The sequence below is a fragment of the Synchiropus splendidus genome, chromosome 3, assembly GCF_027744825.2.
Source record: "Synchiropus splendidus isolate RoL2022-P1 chromosome 3, RoL_Sspl_1.0, whole genome shotgun sequence".
NCBI classification, from domain to species: Eukaryota; Metazoa; Chordata; class Actinopteri; order Syngnathiformes; family Callionymidae; genus Synchiropus; species Synchiropus splendidus.
The window spans coordinates 12,213,852-12,230,555 of record NC_071336.1 but is presented as its reverse complement, the minus strand read 5'-3'; the positions used below and the strand labels follow the sequence as shown (position 1 = coordinate 12,230,555).

The 16,704-nt window shown below is 44.7% G+C and overlaps 1 protein-coding gene across 2 annotated transcripts in view; it reads left to right on the top strand.

Annotated features, from left to right (window-relative positions):
• nlgn2a (neuroligin 2a) overlaps window positions 1-15,169 on the top strand; it is a 73,911-nt gene extending 58,742 nt beyond the window's left edge. For both annotated transcript variants that reach the window (XM_053858438.1, XM_053858437.1), the window contains 5 exons: window positions 5,865-6,050; window positions 7,764-8,029; window positions 9,402-9,555; window positions 9,802-10,168; window positions 10,266-15,169. In XM_053858438.1, the coding sequence (XP_053714413.1) occupies window positions 5,865-6,050; window positions 7,764-8,029; window positions 9,402-9,555; window positions 9,802-10,168; window positions 10,266-11,100 (1,808 nt within the window). In that variant the 3' untranslated portion in view covers window positions 11,101-15,169. The remainder of the gene's footprint in view (window positions 1-5,864; window positions 6,051-7,763; window positions 8,030-9,401; window positions 9,556-9,801; window positions 10,169-10,265) is intronic.
• Window positions 15,170-16,704: the final 1,535 nt, after the last annotated feature.

Genomic DNA, 16,704 nt, shown 5'->3' with positions numbered 1-16,704 from the left:
TTTTGTTGCGACCAACACTGAGCAAATCCAGAAACAGGCCCCCAGTCTGTTTACACCTCACATTGTTGTCGAACTTCACGCTGCGATTAAGCTGCATTCTGTAATTAATTGCTTTTAAAAAACATGGTGGTGGCTTAGTCAGGTGGGTGATGCTAGAGGAGGGGAGCATATAGACAAGCAGGCACGTGCGCCGCCGCACACTTCACCGATTTCAAATCGGAGCTGTAAGAATGAAGAATTGGAGGAATAATTAGCAGATTGATAACGGCGGACTAATGAGGAGACAATGTGAAGGAGGGAAGGATGATGGAAAGAGAGAAAATGAGGGGAGAAGAGACGATAATGGAGGAGGAAAGTGTGATCAAAAAGAAAAGGAAATGATCAAGAGAATGGAAGGGCATTTATAGGTAGAATGGTCAGTAATGGAGGAGGGGACAATGAGGGACGGGATGAGATGGTGATGAAAAGATGATGGGAAAGGCAAACTACTGAAGGGGAGAAGGAAGGATAGGGGAAGAAGGTGGGAATGTGCGAGCCATTGAGGGCGGTTGGTTAAAGAGATTCAACAATAGAGGGAGGGAGGGGAGATGGTAGAAAGATGGAAGAGAACCAGATGAGAAGCATGACATAGGAGAGAAAGACAATAGTTGCCCAGAAACTGCGGTGGCTTATGAGGCCTTAAGGCGTCATGTTTTGCCATACTTGCATACCCTGAAGTGCCCATTCTGCTCAGTAGCTCATCCATTCATAGGCATGAAATTGTTGGTCACATGGCATCAAGAATTTAGCCCTACATCCTGGAATCTCTTTCTCACATAGGAGGTGATTAGACAGCATGAACGCCCCACTTTTTTGTCTTGACTGATGCTATACTTGAAAGGGTAGGCCCATGGGTTTCAGCGTGCTGCACTGAGTGAGACAGTAGAATTTCCTCACAATTGTTTTATATTCCCACACAATTGTTGTTGTTGTTTTTTTCATTATTTCAGTTCAACAAGTGCTGAAGTGATGAGAGTGGTTGAGGATGAGGATGTGGACAGAGGGAGAAGACAGCGATGAATGAATGACCAACACGTAGCACTGGAACATGTTCATGAAGAAATGATAGAGAATGCATAAGGAGCTCAAGGGAAATGCAGTGGTTTTAAATGGAAGGTAAGGGACATGGGAGAGGGGAGAGAAGGAAAGGGAATATGAGCTATGGAGGAGAAATGGCGTTGGTGCTGGAGAAACTAGTGTGCTGCGGAGAGGGCAGAAACAATACCAGATGGAATAAAGGGTGATGATGGAAGAAGGTGGTGGTGGTGGGAGGACATTGGAATAAGGAATGAAAGAGGAGAGACAACCGTGAAATAAAGATGATGAAGAGACAAATGGGGGAATTATGAAAGCTGCAGAGAGAATGGTTAATGGAAGGAGAATGATGAAAGGAGATGGGTTGATGACAAGAGGAGCAACAATTGTGGACCGAGGTTCTAATGTTTGAGGAAGTAAAGGGTTCACTGAATGAAAATGGAGGAAGAAGAGACAATAATGGAGAGAGAAAGAAGGATAATGCACAAAGGAGAAGAAAATATTAAAGGCCACAAGCGAAGAGGCAACAGAGAAGAAGTGATGCTGCTGACGTCGTTCATTGTGTGACAACTGCCACAGCCTCACAGATCATGTGATCACCAGCCGGGCTGCAGGGTCTCAACTGTGTTTTGATAGTGATCAAGCGATCAGATTGTGCACTACTACAGAACTAAAAGAAAAAGTGTATGGGAATATATTTATATGGCCGAATAATTTGTCAAGGTCCTGGACTCTATCATCAGCCTCAGGTGCGGGTACGAACTCTAGTTTCCGTCTGGTCCGAGAAACACTGATATTCCTGACATTCTATACTGTAGACTGATATGATCTTGGACATACTTTTATTATATCCTGATCTGAAGCTTACTGTCGGAACACTTGTGAACAAGAAGGAGGCCATACGTTTCATGGTCACTTTCCAATGGCGTCGATGCCACACTACAAGACCCACATTTATGGCTGCGACAAACTAGATATTGTTGTCGCTGTAGTCATGAGATAATCAAGAAAGTCTCCCTTGAAAACACAGTCCAAGGCAGTTATTCTTGACCTTTGGGACGCTATCATCTCCAGAGACCTGCAAACAATTGTTTTACGCCTGTGTCCTGCGAAATGCTCACTTTTAATACACCTCCCTGCTGTTTCATATTGGCGACACTGGTGTCTTTCAATTGACTTAGGAATAAAAGAGTCGCCCATGTTTCCTTCCCTCCCATACAGTTTATCCTATAAGAGAATTCTTAGGCCTGTCGTGTGTTAATCCAAAAACCTTTGTGTGTAGATAAGAGTCTATCACTCCTGACTTGAACTGTGATGTGGAACAGAAACAAGAAAGCAAAGGGGGGTGTTTTGACATTTATTGAATTAAAACTCACTCCAATTTGCAGCTGTCCTCACACGGCCTGTTCCTTTATGTGTCTAGGCTACAGGCGTGATGTGTAGGAAATGGAAGTGTCGCTGTCTTTGAATGAAAATGTTTCTTTCAGGATTCTTATGTTAAAAAATGATGTATATAAAACCAGCATCGTCTGATGCACTTCCATTTTGCATGTTGTGTTATCTGCCTGTTGTCAGTACTCGATGACGTCCTCCTGAACAAAATAATAATCGAATTCATCCTCCCTTACAAACTGCCACCCCCCCTTTCCATCCTTGGTTTTTACAGTAAATGTTGGAAATATACACACAAGGCTTATGCCAACCCACGATCACAGCTACACAGTAGAACACCGCTGCCCCCTGTCCTCTGTGATTGGCTGACTGACCCACTCTGATAACCACAGCGGACGTGGATGTTGTGTTGAAGATATGTATCTGATGCCATCACATCATTCTCCGCCATGATTCCATACACAGAACATCGACCGCCTAGCAGTCAGGCAATACCAACACTTAAGGTCTCACGCAGACACACACACACACATTGTGTCCAGGCTGACTTGTGGAACACCTATTTCATCCTCCATTACCCTCTGAATGTGAGGCCTGGCCTCAGGAAGAGCACAACCAGGTGATAAAGGTGACAGAAGTTGAGATGTGTGACAACATGGAAATAGATCAAAGAAGATGATATGGTGTCACACATGCCCAGATATTACAGCTGGATGTGTTTGATCAAAGGAGAGAGGCATTTATTCTGAAGAAAGATGGTAAAATCATTTTCCTGAAGCAACACGGCTCCAGTTGCTCTGCGAGGCAACGTCTCAACTATCGATCTCTCCCGCAGTACTGCAGCTATGATGATAATCCATGTTTACATGTTCTGGTGCTCAATCAGAACATTGTCTATCGATCCTCTTCAAGAGTCCAATATATGTCAGACGAACACTTCTGGTGCTGTTTGCAATGAAAACTTTTATTTTGTATTTGCCTGCGAGAAAGACAAGTGCTGCAGTGCATCATGGGAGTAAATCTGCTACTCTCTTTGTTTTTTTATCTGTACTTAAACAGTTTTTTGGTCTTTCCTTTTGTAAGGTGTGTAAAGAGGTTTTAGATCATGTTCCGGTGAGTGGTTGAGCACATGTCAAAAAAAAACATAGTGTCATGTCTTAGCTGAGTGTCTGAAACGACTTTGGACAATAGAGTATAATTTGAATGTCGGATTTGGGTCGACGTTTAACGTCCATCAGAAGTGTCAGCAAGCATGTGCCTGCATTTAAATGTGTGACACACTTGGACAGGATGCAGTCAACACACTCCTCTAATCTCTAGACACATACACACACACACACACATTAAAAAATATATTCATTTGAAGATTGGGGCTCAGAGAAACCCTTGTATGGAGTTTTGGTCTTCAGGGAACTGGCCTGGTTTTTCTGACGCCTGCATCCGAACATACACACAAACACACACGTTGTGGCTCACAACCACAGAAACACCCACACGATGTGACAGCGCAGTGCAACAACACTCAGCTTGAAATGACATCAAAAAATGTTGTGAGGGAGAACCAACACACTCACACACATGCGTGCATACACACATGAAGAGGATTCCGCTGACAGAAACTTCTGAGATTTGGACCAAAGTTAAAAAAAAAAAAAAAATCTCACCAAACTGAACAGTTTCTCTTGTTCATTTCTCACCTTTGATCCCTGATCTTTTCCCGGTCAGGAGAAAGGTCTGGTGATTGGCAGACTGGTTGAAAGGCTTCTTTGTTACCATGCATCAACACATCATCACATGATCTACCAATGCAGAACAGAGATGGAGCAGAATGAAATAGATATTCCCGTTTTGTCTCCATTGCGCAGGGATGTTTATGATGGAAAAGCTATGGAGCACCACAGGGAGGGATAAAAAGGGACGTGACCTGACACAGAGCGAGTTTTCTCTTCATCCCCTCCATTTGTTTTCCTCTCAGTGTGGGAATGTGGCATCACACGTAACCACGCAAGCACATTGAAAAGGGTACCGACCAGCGCGAGGGCGTGAAATCAGAATAATTTCACAGATAATTTGCTCGTCTCAGTCGGGAAACACTAATAACAACTTTGGAAAGACCACAAAGAGACAGAGCAGAACGAATTACCCGCGGCTGATTGCTGCATCTGAGCCAGGGATGTTTTCTGGATACATCGGGAATGTTTTTCATTTCCAGTCCCTCCCCCTCACCTCCCACACTTTTAGCACCACTTGCCGTGACCCTGTGGAAGAGCTTCAGTGTGAAAGAGGGATGATAAAACCGTCGGGGGAAAGATACCACCATTAAGCCGATGTTCCTCTGGAAATGCGCACTCCATCACAACGTTGTTTCATACGACAGCATTTGTGTTCCATGACGTTGGTCCTATTCACACTTGTGTCAGATAAACAATGATGATACGGCAGCCAAGGACGCAGTCGCTCAGACTTAGACGGCATGTCTGCGTGTGATATAAGCAGCCTTGAGAAGCCTCAACGCACACATTAATTCCGAGGCATGTCGAGTCTTCTGAAATCTGCAATAACTCATTTGGTGAATTCATCTTATGGCCACAAGAGAAGCTGAAGGGAAACAATAGGATTTAATGCTCTATTTTAAGACACTTTCATGCTTGTTCTCTTACTTAAGGCAGCGATGTTCCAGTGTCGTCACTGAGGTGGAGAGCAAAAGCTCCTCTGTGGTGGCAGACCTGGATCACAGTCTCGCCAAACTGTGTGTGAAAGGAGACATGAGTGACGAGTTGGTCGAGTGACTGATATCTCTGGGAGCAGTCGTGGGAGGAGACGAACGGTGTTGAGAGGGTGAAACAAGAGGGGAGTTTGTGAGGCTGCTGAATTGGTTGTTGGAGCGATTAGCAGGAGACTGATGAGGAAGGTATTGAACCGAAACAGTGGCAGGTCGCACCTACAAAGATAGGGAAGCATTAAGATACTGCATGAGTCAGGTTTGAAATAAGACACATAAAATATAGATTTGAAAGTGAAACTGGAATGAATGGAGAACCCTGATGACATGTCATCGTGATTGAGTTCTTTTTTTTTTCTCCAAGTTCTGATGGGATTTTCACCCAGGTGGCAGATGAGACGTTTGAGTGGACTATGGAGAAGTGCGGCTGAATGATGTGACGGCGAATAGGTTGAAAGGATGAGATGGTTTGAGAAGTGAGTTAAATGGGACTCTCGAGAGGTTGGATGTGTGCGTACGTGAGGTGGTATGGTAAAGGGTTCCGTGCTGGGAAATGTCGACTTGCTGAATGAGGTTTTGGAAACATGGAATGACAAATATATATGAAATACTTCATTGTTGTCGGGTGATACGGGCTCTTCTTTACATTCATCTCATTCTTTTCATTGTGCTCCAGGGTTTCTTAGCACCGGGGACCAGTCTGCTAAAGGGAACTACGGTCTGCTGGACCAGATCCAGGCTCTCCGCTGGCTCAACGAGAACATCGGCCATTTTGGAGGAGACCCTGAAAGGATCACCATCTTTGGCTCTGGCGCTGGAGGCTCGTGTGTCAACCTGCTCATCCTGTCCCATCACTCTGAAGGTGAAGACTTGTATGTCAAAGTTGGAGTGTAGATTCTGATAGATGCTTCCCCAAACCGGGAAAAACAAACGTGGTCTAAGTATGCAATGTTTAATGTGTCATTAGATCCATCCATCCATTTTTGTCCCCCGATCCAATGCTGAGTTACAGAGGCGGCTAAGAGGCCCAGAATTCTCTTTCACTTCAAAACACCTCCAGCCTCCAGTCAACCAGAATACATGACCCCTCCCATTTCTCTAGAGTCCAGTCGAAAACCTCCTCCCATTTGGAGGATCCACCTCATTCTTTTAATTTAAAGCATTTGTAGTTCCGCACTGAGCCTCTCCCAGATGATCAAGGTCTCTATCAGCAATATCATTAATAAGCCAGAGGATTACTGCATTAAAATCTAGATCAATTAGAAGGTGTTTTATGCATCAAAATTATTCAGTAAGTGACGATGACAAAGAACCAACCGCAGGTCTCCGCTCTGTCCACATGTCGTCTGTCTCGCGTCCCACTGTCTTCTAACAGAGTCTTGTATTAACCACTTGTCTCCTGTTGCTGACTGTCCCAACCCACTCCCCAACTCACTGCCTCCTGTTCTTGCTCCTGCTTCATCATCTTCATCATCACCTTCATCATCGTCTCCATCAGCATCTGTTATCCCTGGCCTGGTCTGTCTGTCATGTGTCCTCTGATCCGGCAGAGGAAGTGAGGTAAGACTCTGTCACTGGAACTGGTGTCCTTAAGAATGAAGCAGCATAACTTGACTGTTCATGACAGATCAATGATATGGTAGCTTGCTGCCTGAATGGGTCAACACAAGGTAGTGTAATTCAGATGTGGTTGTCACCCGAGCTACTGTAGAACTAACAAAACTGACACTCCTCTGGAGTCATCTAAGGTCCTTCGTCTAAAAAAAAGACTAAACCCCCTTGAGGCTGTGTTGCTTTTTTTGTTGTTCTTTTTAGACTCAAAGGTACTTTATTCCCGCAATAGAATGGAAAGTGTTCCATGCTGGTCTGAGGTTTACCGACACAAAACTTTTGTCAGGAGTAAAGGAAGTTATGGCTTTGCTTGAAGAAAAGTGAAACCTGAGCAGGAGGCAGACGGCACTTGGGGAGTGAGCAAGAGCGAAAAATGCGACTGTCTCTTCGCGCTGGGTGGAGATGTAACCATTTCCAAGCTGCTTCTGAATGTAATTGATTTCCTGGGGAAAGAGGTTCTCTGCAGCTCTGCTTAATAATTAACTGACCAATCTGGTGCTCAGGAGAAGCATGAAGGCGGACCCTTAACAAGCCACTAGAGCTGCCTCCACGGAGGCAACTGGATCCAGACGAGAAGAAACAGCTGGAGGACAGAAGAGGAGGAAAATTGCTCTTTTGACATCGCCGACGTTATTATTCTCTCTCTTGTGAGCGCCAGATAGACCTGCTCCAAGATAGTGGAGCACATGCAGCTCCGACCTTCCTATACACTCTAGCAGGCTTCAGGAATGTTTAGGCGTGTGTACAGCACTGTATTATATATTCCACATGAAATCTTCACCACATCCATTTCTTTACCTGCCTAGAACTGCAGTTTTCTGTTTATCCACAAGTCAAACCTTTGTTCCATTCCATCAAGCATACCCACTAACATTTGGTGTGGCTTATAGGACTCCTTCACATGAGACCCATTTATGTTCGTGGGTCTTTCTAGCCTCTCACCTGTCGACCCTTGTCATCGCAGGACTCTTTCACAGAGCCATAGCCCAGAGCGGTACCGCCATCTCCAGCTGGTCTGTCAACTACCAGCCTCTCAAATATACCAAGATTCTGGCCAGGAAAGTAGGCTGCACCTACTCTGAGACAGCTGACCTCGTGGACTGCCTGAGGCGCAAGAACTTCCGAGAGCTGGTGGACCAGGATATTCAACCGGCCCGCTATCATATTGCCTTTGGGCCTGTGGTGGATGGAGACGTGGTTCCTGATGATCCTGAGATTCTAATGCAACAGGTAAATCCAACGTCAATGAATGGATTCATCATGGTTTTATATCTCTGACAGAACAAGTTTTAAGCTTGTTTTTTGTCTGTTTCTGCATTTTTGTTTACGAAAACTTCTTTTTTAGAAATCTTGGGGGAAAAAAATGTAAATGTTTCTGTAAATAAATCGCCTACCTTTGCACCTCATTAAGGACAAAAATGTCTCACCTGGCATTTGCACCAAAATTGATTTTGTTTTCCTAAAAGTCATTTACATCTAAATATGCCACCTGATGGATTTTATTTCTGCCGCAGACTTCTGCTCAAATCCAGGTCCAACTAGAAAAAACAGTCAGCGTACATTCTCTTCCTGATAATAGTTTTGCCCATAACAGTTGCTTAACATTTTTTTGTTTGTTTTGGTTTATTTATGAAAAAAAGCACAATGAACATGGTACTTGCTGTTACGGTAGTTCATGTAGTGAGTGAGTCTGATGGGGCTTCGTGAAACAGTGTCTTCATTTTCAGAGCTCAATAGATGGCACTTTCTGCTCTGAAGTCTTTGGATTTGAGCAACCATTCATTGAAGGCTCACATCATTTTTGAAGTGCCACTTCACCCATCACTTGTTTTGAGTCGGCCACTGTGATGATCTGTCACTTTGTTGCAATTGTATGCAGGATTAGAAATTAATGAGTGAAGTGGGTGCGCTTCCAAAAGTAGCCAATAAAGAGAACTAATATCTTATACACCATTTGATCAGTTGTCAAGATATAAATGTGTCACTTTATTCACATACTTCAACACAAGTGTTTAAAAATGTTTTTCTGGACAAATGATTCCTTCTTGACTCTGGGGCTGCTCAAATAAAGAAATTCATTGCTGCTAAAAATGAATATGTCCAAGATACTTTCTTAATTAATCTCTCAGTGTAGTTTCATAGGAAATTGTATTCATTAAAAAACACCATCAAGTTTTTAGAATCAATTGCGATGATTAAAATCTGCAAAAAAAAATCGAATCTATTTTGAACAGGATGTTTATTCAGTTGCTTACAGAAATCTGAAGAAAAACTAAACTAAATATAAAACAGTTTTGAAGTAGATTTTTCTTTTTCCCTCTTGAGGCAAGACTTTACAGCAATTGCAGAAGTTTCTCTCTTTGTTCTTTAAACATTGTCAAAATGTGTTCTTATATGTTACTACATATTTCAAACTGTTAAGGCTTTTTCAAAAGTCTTTTGATGTAAAGTTTATCTAGGTCATATCAAATTTGTGTGTTTACTTGAAAGTACAGAACCACACTTTTTCCACTCTCAAAATACTTTTTTATTTTTACAGTTTTTTGTTTGTTTTTTTTTTTATTAAATGTCTTTTCTCCTCCACATTTCTTTTGCGATCCAGGGCGAGTTCTTGAACTACGACATGCTCATTGGAGTAAATCAAGGGGAGGGGCTAAAGTTTGTGGACGACAGCGAGGACAGCGACGGAATCTCTGCTGCAGCATTTGACTACACCATCTCCAATTTCGTGGACAACCTCTATGGCTATCCAGAAGGTCAGACTTTTTTTAGATGTTAGTCAGTTTGAGTATTAGACATCGTAATTCATCTTTGGTCAAAGAAATTGAAATGACAATAGAAGAGAAGAGGTGTGGATAGGTTTGAAAAAGTGCATTGTTTGTGCCGTAGTAGTCAATAATCTCAGTAATCTCTCTCATCCATTATCCTCTGGTGATTCCCTTGAGCGGGTGGAAGGGGTGACATCCGCTGAGGCTAATGATTTTGTTGTGCTGTTTCTCCAGGTAAGGACATCTTGAGAGAAACCATCAAGTTCATGTACACAGACTGGGCTGACAGGGACAACGGCGACATGCGCAGGAAGACACTGCTGGCTCTTTTCACTGACCACCAGTGGGTGGCACCAGCTGTTGCCACCGCCAAACTTCACGCTGAGTTCCAGTCGCCAGTTTATTTCTACACCTTCTACCACCACTGCCAGACAGAGACACGACCGGAGTGGGCAGACGCGGCCCATGGAGACGAAATACCGTACGTCTTTGGCGTACCCATGATCGGAGCAACTGATCTATTTCCCTGCAACTTCTCCAAAAACGATGTGATGTTGAGCGCTGTGGTCATGACCTACTGGACCAATTTCGCCAAGACTGGGTGAGAAGCTTTGAAACACCTCATTTTTACCTTTACAGTTTCTATCATCACATCCTCATGGCTTTAACCATCTCTTCTGTCTTTTGTTCTTTTCCAGGGATCCCAACCTACCAGTTCCTCAAGACACCAAATTCATTCACACCAAACCAAATCGCTTTGAGGAAGTTATCTGGACCAAATTCAACTCAAAAGACAAGCAGTACCTTCACATTGGGCTGAAACCTCGAGTCAGGGACAACTACCGCGCTAACAAGGTGGCCTTCTGGTTGGAGCTTGTCCCACATCTGCACAGCCTCCACGAAGAGCTCTTTCCCACGACTACACGCTCTCCTCATGGCCCTGGTCCTGGAACCCACAGACCCTGGTCAAGAACACCAGGCACTCGGAGCACTCGCCAGCCCTACCCAACCCTCCCACCAGATCTCGACATTGAGGGTTCAGAACGTCCCCATCAGGATCTGTTCCCTGGAGATACACGGGACTACTCCACTGAGTTAAGTGTAACGGTAGCGGTGGGGGCGTCGCTGCTCTTTTTGAACATCCTGGCCTTTGCTGCGCTGTACTACAAGCGCGACAAACGGCACGAGATGCGGCGCCATAGGTTGTCCCCTCAGCGAGGTGGGACGGCGAATGACCTTGCTCATAGTCAGGAGGAGGAGATAATGTCGCTACAAATGAAGCACTCTGAGCATGACCCGCACCATGACATGGAGCCGCTGCGGCCCCATGACATCCTGCGACCCTCCTGCCCTCCTGACTACACTTTGGCACTACGTCGCGCTCCAGACGATGTACCGCTGATGACGCCGAACACCATCACCATGATTCCAAGCACCATCACCAGCATGCAGCCTCTTCATGCCTTTAATACCTTCCCCACCACTGGCCATAACAACACCTTGCCCCACCCCCACTCGACCACTCGAGTATAGTAGGGTCTGGCTCAACACATCGCCACTTAAGGACCAGTGATGCTGGCTAACTCTCTGGAAGAGAGGTCTCTTGGATGTGAGCCTTCATGTGTGCCGTTGTTCTCTAGTTTCTTCAAAAACAGCTTTGTGTATGCTGTTAGCAACACTAGTGGCGGTTTGGAGGAACTGCACGGTGACTGTGTTTTGATCTTGTAGAGACAAAAAAAAGTCTGAAAAATCTGTCTGATGGACCCCTCTTGCAAGTTTTCATTTTCGTTTCTTTGGCACCATTTATCGTTTCTCTGTGCATCTATCATCCTCTTTTCCCAATCCGCAACTTCCTTTGTTCACCTTGTAATTCAGCCGCTCCTTGGCTCTGATGGACACATTGTGGGGAGGGACCTGGGAGTGTGTATTCCAGCGATCAAAACTCCTAAAACGTTCCGACGTTCTACCAGCATTCTCGGTGCCAAGTTGTATTTCTGTGTCTCATAAGGGAAGAACTGTTTACCATCAACTAACTGATGCTGTGTGTTCTCATGACCAAGTGCCAAAACTGGCCCTCGATTGTGTTTTATTTTCAAATTATGTTTGCATTTGTTTAAATGTTGTTGCTCTTTTGTGGAAATAATTTTGCCGGAAAAAAAGATCTAGCTATAGAGAAATGATATATATACTTCTATATAAATGTGTACAAAAGAGAAAGTATATTAAGGGTTTCTGTTCCATAGCGGGGCTCTATGCATGTGTTATTTTTTAAAATTCTGAGGGTGCGGTGTTATGCGGGCGGGTGGGTTCTGTATCAACCAATGCACGTTTCCCAAATCTAATTAAATCACATCCACCCTTTTCAAATCAATCGGTCTTTGTTTTATGCCGCAATAATCAACGTTGAAGGAGCACGACTTTTCCTTTGACTCATTAAAGACTTGACTTCCATAACCGCCACGAAGAGCGCAGACATAGAAGCTGGGAGATACAAGGGGGGGTGAGACATCTGAGAAAAGTCATCTGGAGGGAGCACAGACTTCAGGACGGAGGCCGACATTACACAAGTAACTCGTGCAACTCTGACATGACAAGTAAGCAGTATAAAGAGGAGGGAGGTCTTTTTTTAACATCAGTTATCGCCTCCAACTGAGTAGGTGAGGAGTTCTCCTCCTCGATCTTGAAATGAGGCCATGTTGAAGAGCCCCTTAATAAAGCATGTGATGTGGGAAAATGTTTGTCCAGCAGGGACTGCAGTGATGCTATATTCTTAATTGTCTGAAACATGTTTGTTCCAGTCCATCACGTTCATGTCTCTGTATCTGTCGAGGTCCTGGGCTGAGGACGGCCCGGCGGGTTCTTATCTCACGCTTCGGAATGAGACTTACAGGGTTCCAATTGTGACGCTTGAGAATCGAGCCGCGGCGGTGACAGCCATTCAGCAGCGATTTAACGTTTCATTTTCATAACAGTCGTGCTGGATTTCTGAGAAAAAAAAAAACTAATTCATCTCTATCCCAAACACATCTGTGTGAGCAAGTGATTTAGAGATGTGAAAGCTGGAGGACCAAATGAGGTCCCACCGTCCTGTTCCATTCTCCGCCCACTCACCGTCATCATCATAATCCCCCCCGCTCCACGTCAAGCTACATCTGCTTTGTCCAGGAAAACTCACCTCGCTCTGTTGCAACATCGCCGTTTCTGACCTCAGTTCAGCTCCAGTCCCCTGTGGAGTGTCAAAGGAGAGACAATATTTGACCAGTTTTGAATTAAGCACAGCAGGTGGACCCACAGGGGTCACATGGAGCTGCAAGTTTGGCCGGGGACTTGGGACAAGACGCTGCTTCCCTTTCATGTTTCTTGAATGAGAGTATTCTGGTTTATTTGTGCCCGGCGGGCTCAAGGTAGCCTTTATCTGACGTTGGTCAATGGTGCTGTCTTTGCTCGTGCTCTAGCTTTAGCTTGTTTTCTACTTTATATCTGAAGAGGCAGAGGGATCAAACCTTTCTGCTCCTGGGTGGACATTTTATAAGCCAACTGGAAGAGGACAGATGGACGTGCTAACCAAGTGACGGACACTGCACCCTGCACATGGAAGCTTCGCCAGGGCGACGGCGAGACTAGCGATCTTGAACTCCCAAGGTCAGAACAAGAGAACTGGACGCTTCCCACGCCCAGGAGCGACACGTATACAGACTCAAATCATTTGTCTTGATCTTTTTCCCAGGCTCTATTTTATAAGCTAGCGATGGAGGGCGCCATCTTGATCGAATGGAAGGGAAAACTGTACATTTTTAAATGCAAGAATCCAACACAATGTGTAAATATTACAGTTCTGTTCTTTTGGTTATTGTTTTATCTGGAAGACTGAATGACTCTATGATTTTGCAGTCGAAAGACGGCAGGTGCAGTTAAGGCAAAAGGGTTATTTCCTCACATACGACGCACTGCAGAGGAGGATGTTTGAATCCAGTAGCATCCACAGTCAGCGCTGAAGGTGTGAGTGATCACAGAGGTCACTACCCCGCTGCTGTTCTCGCTCAAAGCTGATATTTAAGTTGATAGATACAGCATGTTCCTTCTCATTTCTGATGAAATATTCAAGCCTTGTCAGAAGATGTCAGGTATCTCTTCTCCTCTCTCCGGCATATTCATTTCCTGCGATGAAAAAAGCTGAAATAAACCTGCAGGGCAGCAGATGATGCAGTCCCAACTTCTGGAATGGACTAGAGGTTTTACACTTATATCTTGACCTCATAATCACTTACTCATAACACGGCATGTGACTTAATTCCAGTACCAAGTTGGGAGCGAGAGCTTTCCACATCAGTCAGTGTAACGCAGCGGTGGAAGTTGATCCATATTTATAGCTGAGCCTACAGTTTCTCTGATCACGACACTATCCCTGGGTGTTTCTCCTGCAGGCTGAACTGTGTCAGAGTAACTCCTCACAGGAATGAGCGATGAAACACCGGCTTTGCCTTTCATTGGCGGTTTCAGGACTTTGTGGTCTGGATGGTCGACACGTGTAGCTACTTTATCGCTGCCGCTTAAGTGCTGTACATACATGAGGGCTGTCGTACCATGAGATGCCTCCTTTACAAGTGTTGGGATCAAGCGTTACGCTGTGAAATGGTTTTGTTTTTTTAATGTGACATGATGTGTGCACCCATCGATGAGGCTGTCTTGCCCGCTCTTCTCTCTGTACGTGTCAGGTTGTGTTAGTCTTTGTGTCTGTGGCAAACCTCGGTGCCACTCGAAGCAATCTCAGACAGCCTTCATCAAATGATGGGATTAGATTTGGGACAAGTCCTGGGAAACTATGATGCTTCTCAGCCGAACTCTGACACAAATACCCAGCAGTAGGATCCATCCATCCCCCTCACCATGGTTGAAGGCTGGTGTCCTCACATCGGAATCTGGCAGTGATGACACAACAGCATGTGCCCGGTCGGGCTCAGACTGTCTCACCCCGTCACACCCGACATGTTCTTCAAGATAATAGAGACCATCTGCCAGACCTGGATGACCCTCTGTGTAAGGTCGGGTCACTGATGTCAGCATTTGCTGCCTGAATATCTCCTCAAAATTCTGCAATGGGCGGTCAACAATCAGTCGCAAAGAATCTCCCTCTGCATTAGCAGTGATGCTTCTGCTCCTATATTGCTTTTCTTACTGTAGTAACCATCCAAAAATAGAATGGATGGAAGAAACCTCCGGGATGAGGCAGAACGCTTGAGCCAGATTAGTCAGGTGTCAGGAGAGCGTTTCACTACTGCCCCCTTGTGCCTGACCTCAGTACCCCACATGATTAGAGCAGCAAATGGAAAAAATAAAAAACAAATTTTGTACTCAGTTTGACGTCATTTAATGGTGCTTTGAGCTCAAATCCAGGACATGAAGTGTCCCTCCAACACTGACTGTTCATGGTCAGTATGTTCCCGGACTGCACCTGTCGTCTCTTTTTTTTTTATGATTCTCTGTTGACATGAAGACAAACGTTGGGTGAAATATAAAGTATATAAATACAGAGGTGATGATTTTCTGTTCTACACTGTACGCTGTGATTCTGACCTGGAAACATTAAAGACTCATAGTCGCACTCCAGTCTCTCCTGTTCTTTCACTTGTTAGAATGACGCAGTTCGCGTGAATTATAATTGAACTGTCAGAAATATTAAATTACCGAGTCATTTTCAATAATGTTCGTTCTCTGTTAAGTGAGCGCTCAGGTTGTGTGCTCGGTACCAACTGCACCGAAGCGCATCTCAAGCTTCTCTTCACTCACAAGATGTCGCCACCACCGCCAAACTACGCGTCGTTCTCCTCTGCTGCTGTGTTTTTGGTTTATATTCACCTGTGTGAGGCTCCCACGTCATTAAAAAAAGTACAACTTCATGCAACACGATAAAAATATTACCCAACATTCATGAAACGGTTGTGGGAGAAATTGCGTGCTCAGATTTGTTACTTTATTTTTCATGAGGGAAGCAGAGTTTTCTTATTGACCACCTGGACAGTGAATGCATCACACCACCGCCCAAGATCTGCTCCAGATATATAGTGCTGGTGTTGAGGCTCAACAATGTGACAGGCTGTGAGTTTCAGTGGACATCGAGTGTGAGGAGATGACTGTGAGGATCATCGTGGACAGACTGTTCCCCACACCTGCTCCGCTCCTGAGACCGGGGCCAGAGCCCAGGCAGACCCCCTCCTGTGGCCCTCAGTCTCCTGGCTCTAGATCAAAGCTGGACATCTATGCAGGACTGCTCCAGTGTGGGACCAAGTCCAAAGCAAGACGCCTGTCGGGCTTAATATTTGGTTATTCTTTTGTTTTGTTACAGACAAGACTGATTTTTGCCCTGGAAAGAAAATGGCGCAATGGTACAATGATGATGTAAAAATAAATAAATGAATTCCACTAAAGAGTGATTTTCTTTCAGTTTCACTTTAAGCAATAGCCCCTTTAAAAAGTCACGCTGTAAAATGTTTATTGATCACCAGAATTATAGTTGGTGTCCACCTGTCAGATGTCCTAGTCGTCACGATTTCATTCCTTCATTTGTCAGGTCATGTGATCGACAGTCTGGTCACAGGCGTGTCGCCTCATCGAGGTCCATTTATGTTCTTAATTTAATCAGGCAGCGCCACGGAGTCTGGGTCGTCAAGTTTTTCAAACTTATTTCCTAACTACAACGACTAATGGCTGTTGCTTGGTCCAGAGAAATGAGATAAGACATTAAAAAAAAAAAAAAGGCTGTGTCAGAGATTCCACTGGAAGTCTGCCTACATGCTGAGCTCCATTTTGTTCTGAGATCCGGAGTCGGAGATAAATAGTTGCCTCACTCTCCTGACGCTAGACAACTCGATAGATTTGATAGCTTACATTTACATATAAATGGCTTGATGAAAATATTTATTCATGTCCTTGTATATATAAACACAAAAAACACAAGTGACACGATTGGTGGGAACACAGCAAGCTGCCTTCCTCACAGCAAACAGATTGCAGGTTCATTTCCAGCTCCAGTCCTTTCTGTGTGGAGTTTGTATGTTGCCCAGTGCCTGCGCGTGGGTTTACTCCGGGCACTGTAGTTGTCCGCCTACAGTCCCAAAACATCCGCAGGTTGAGTACAGC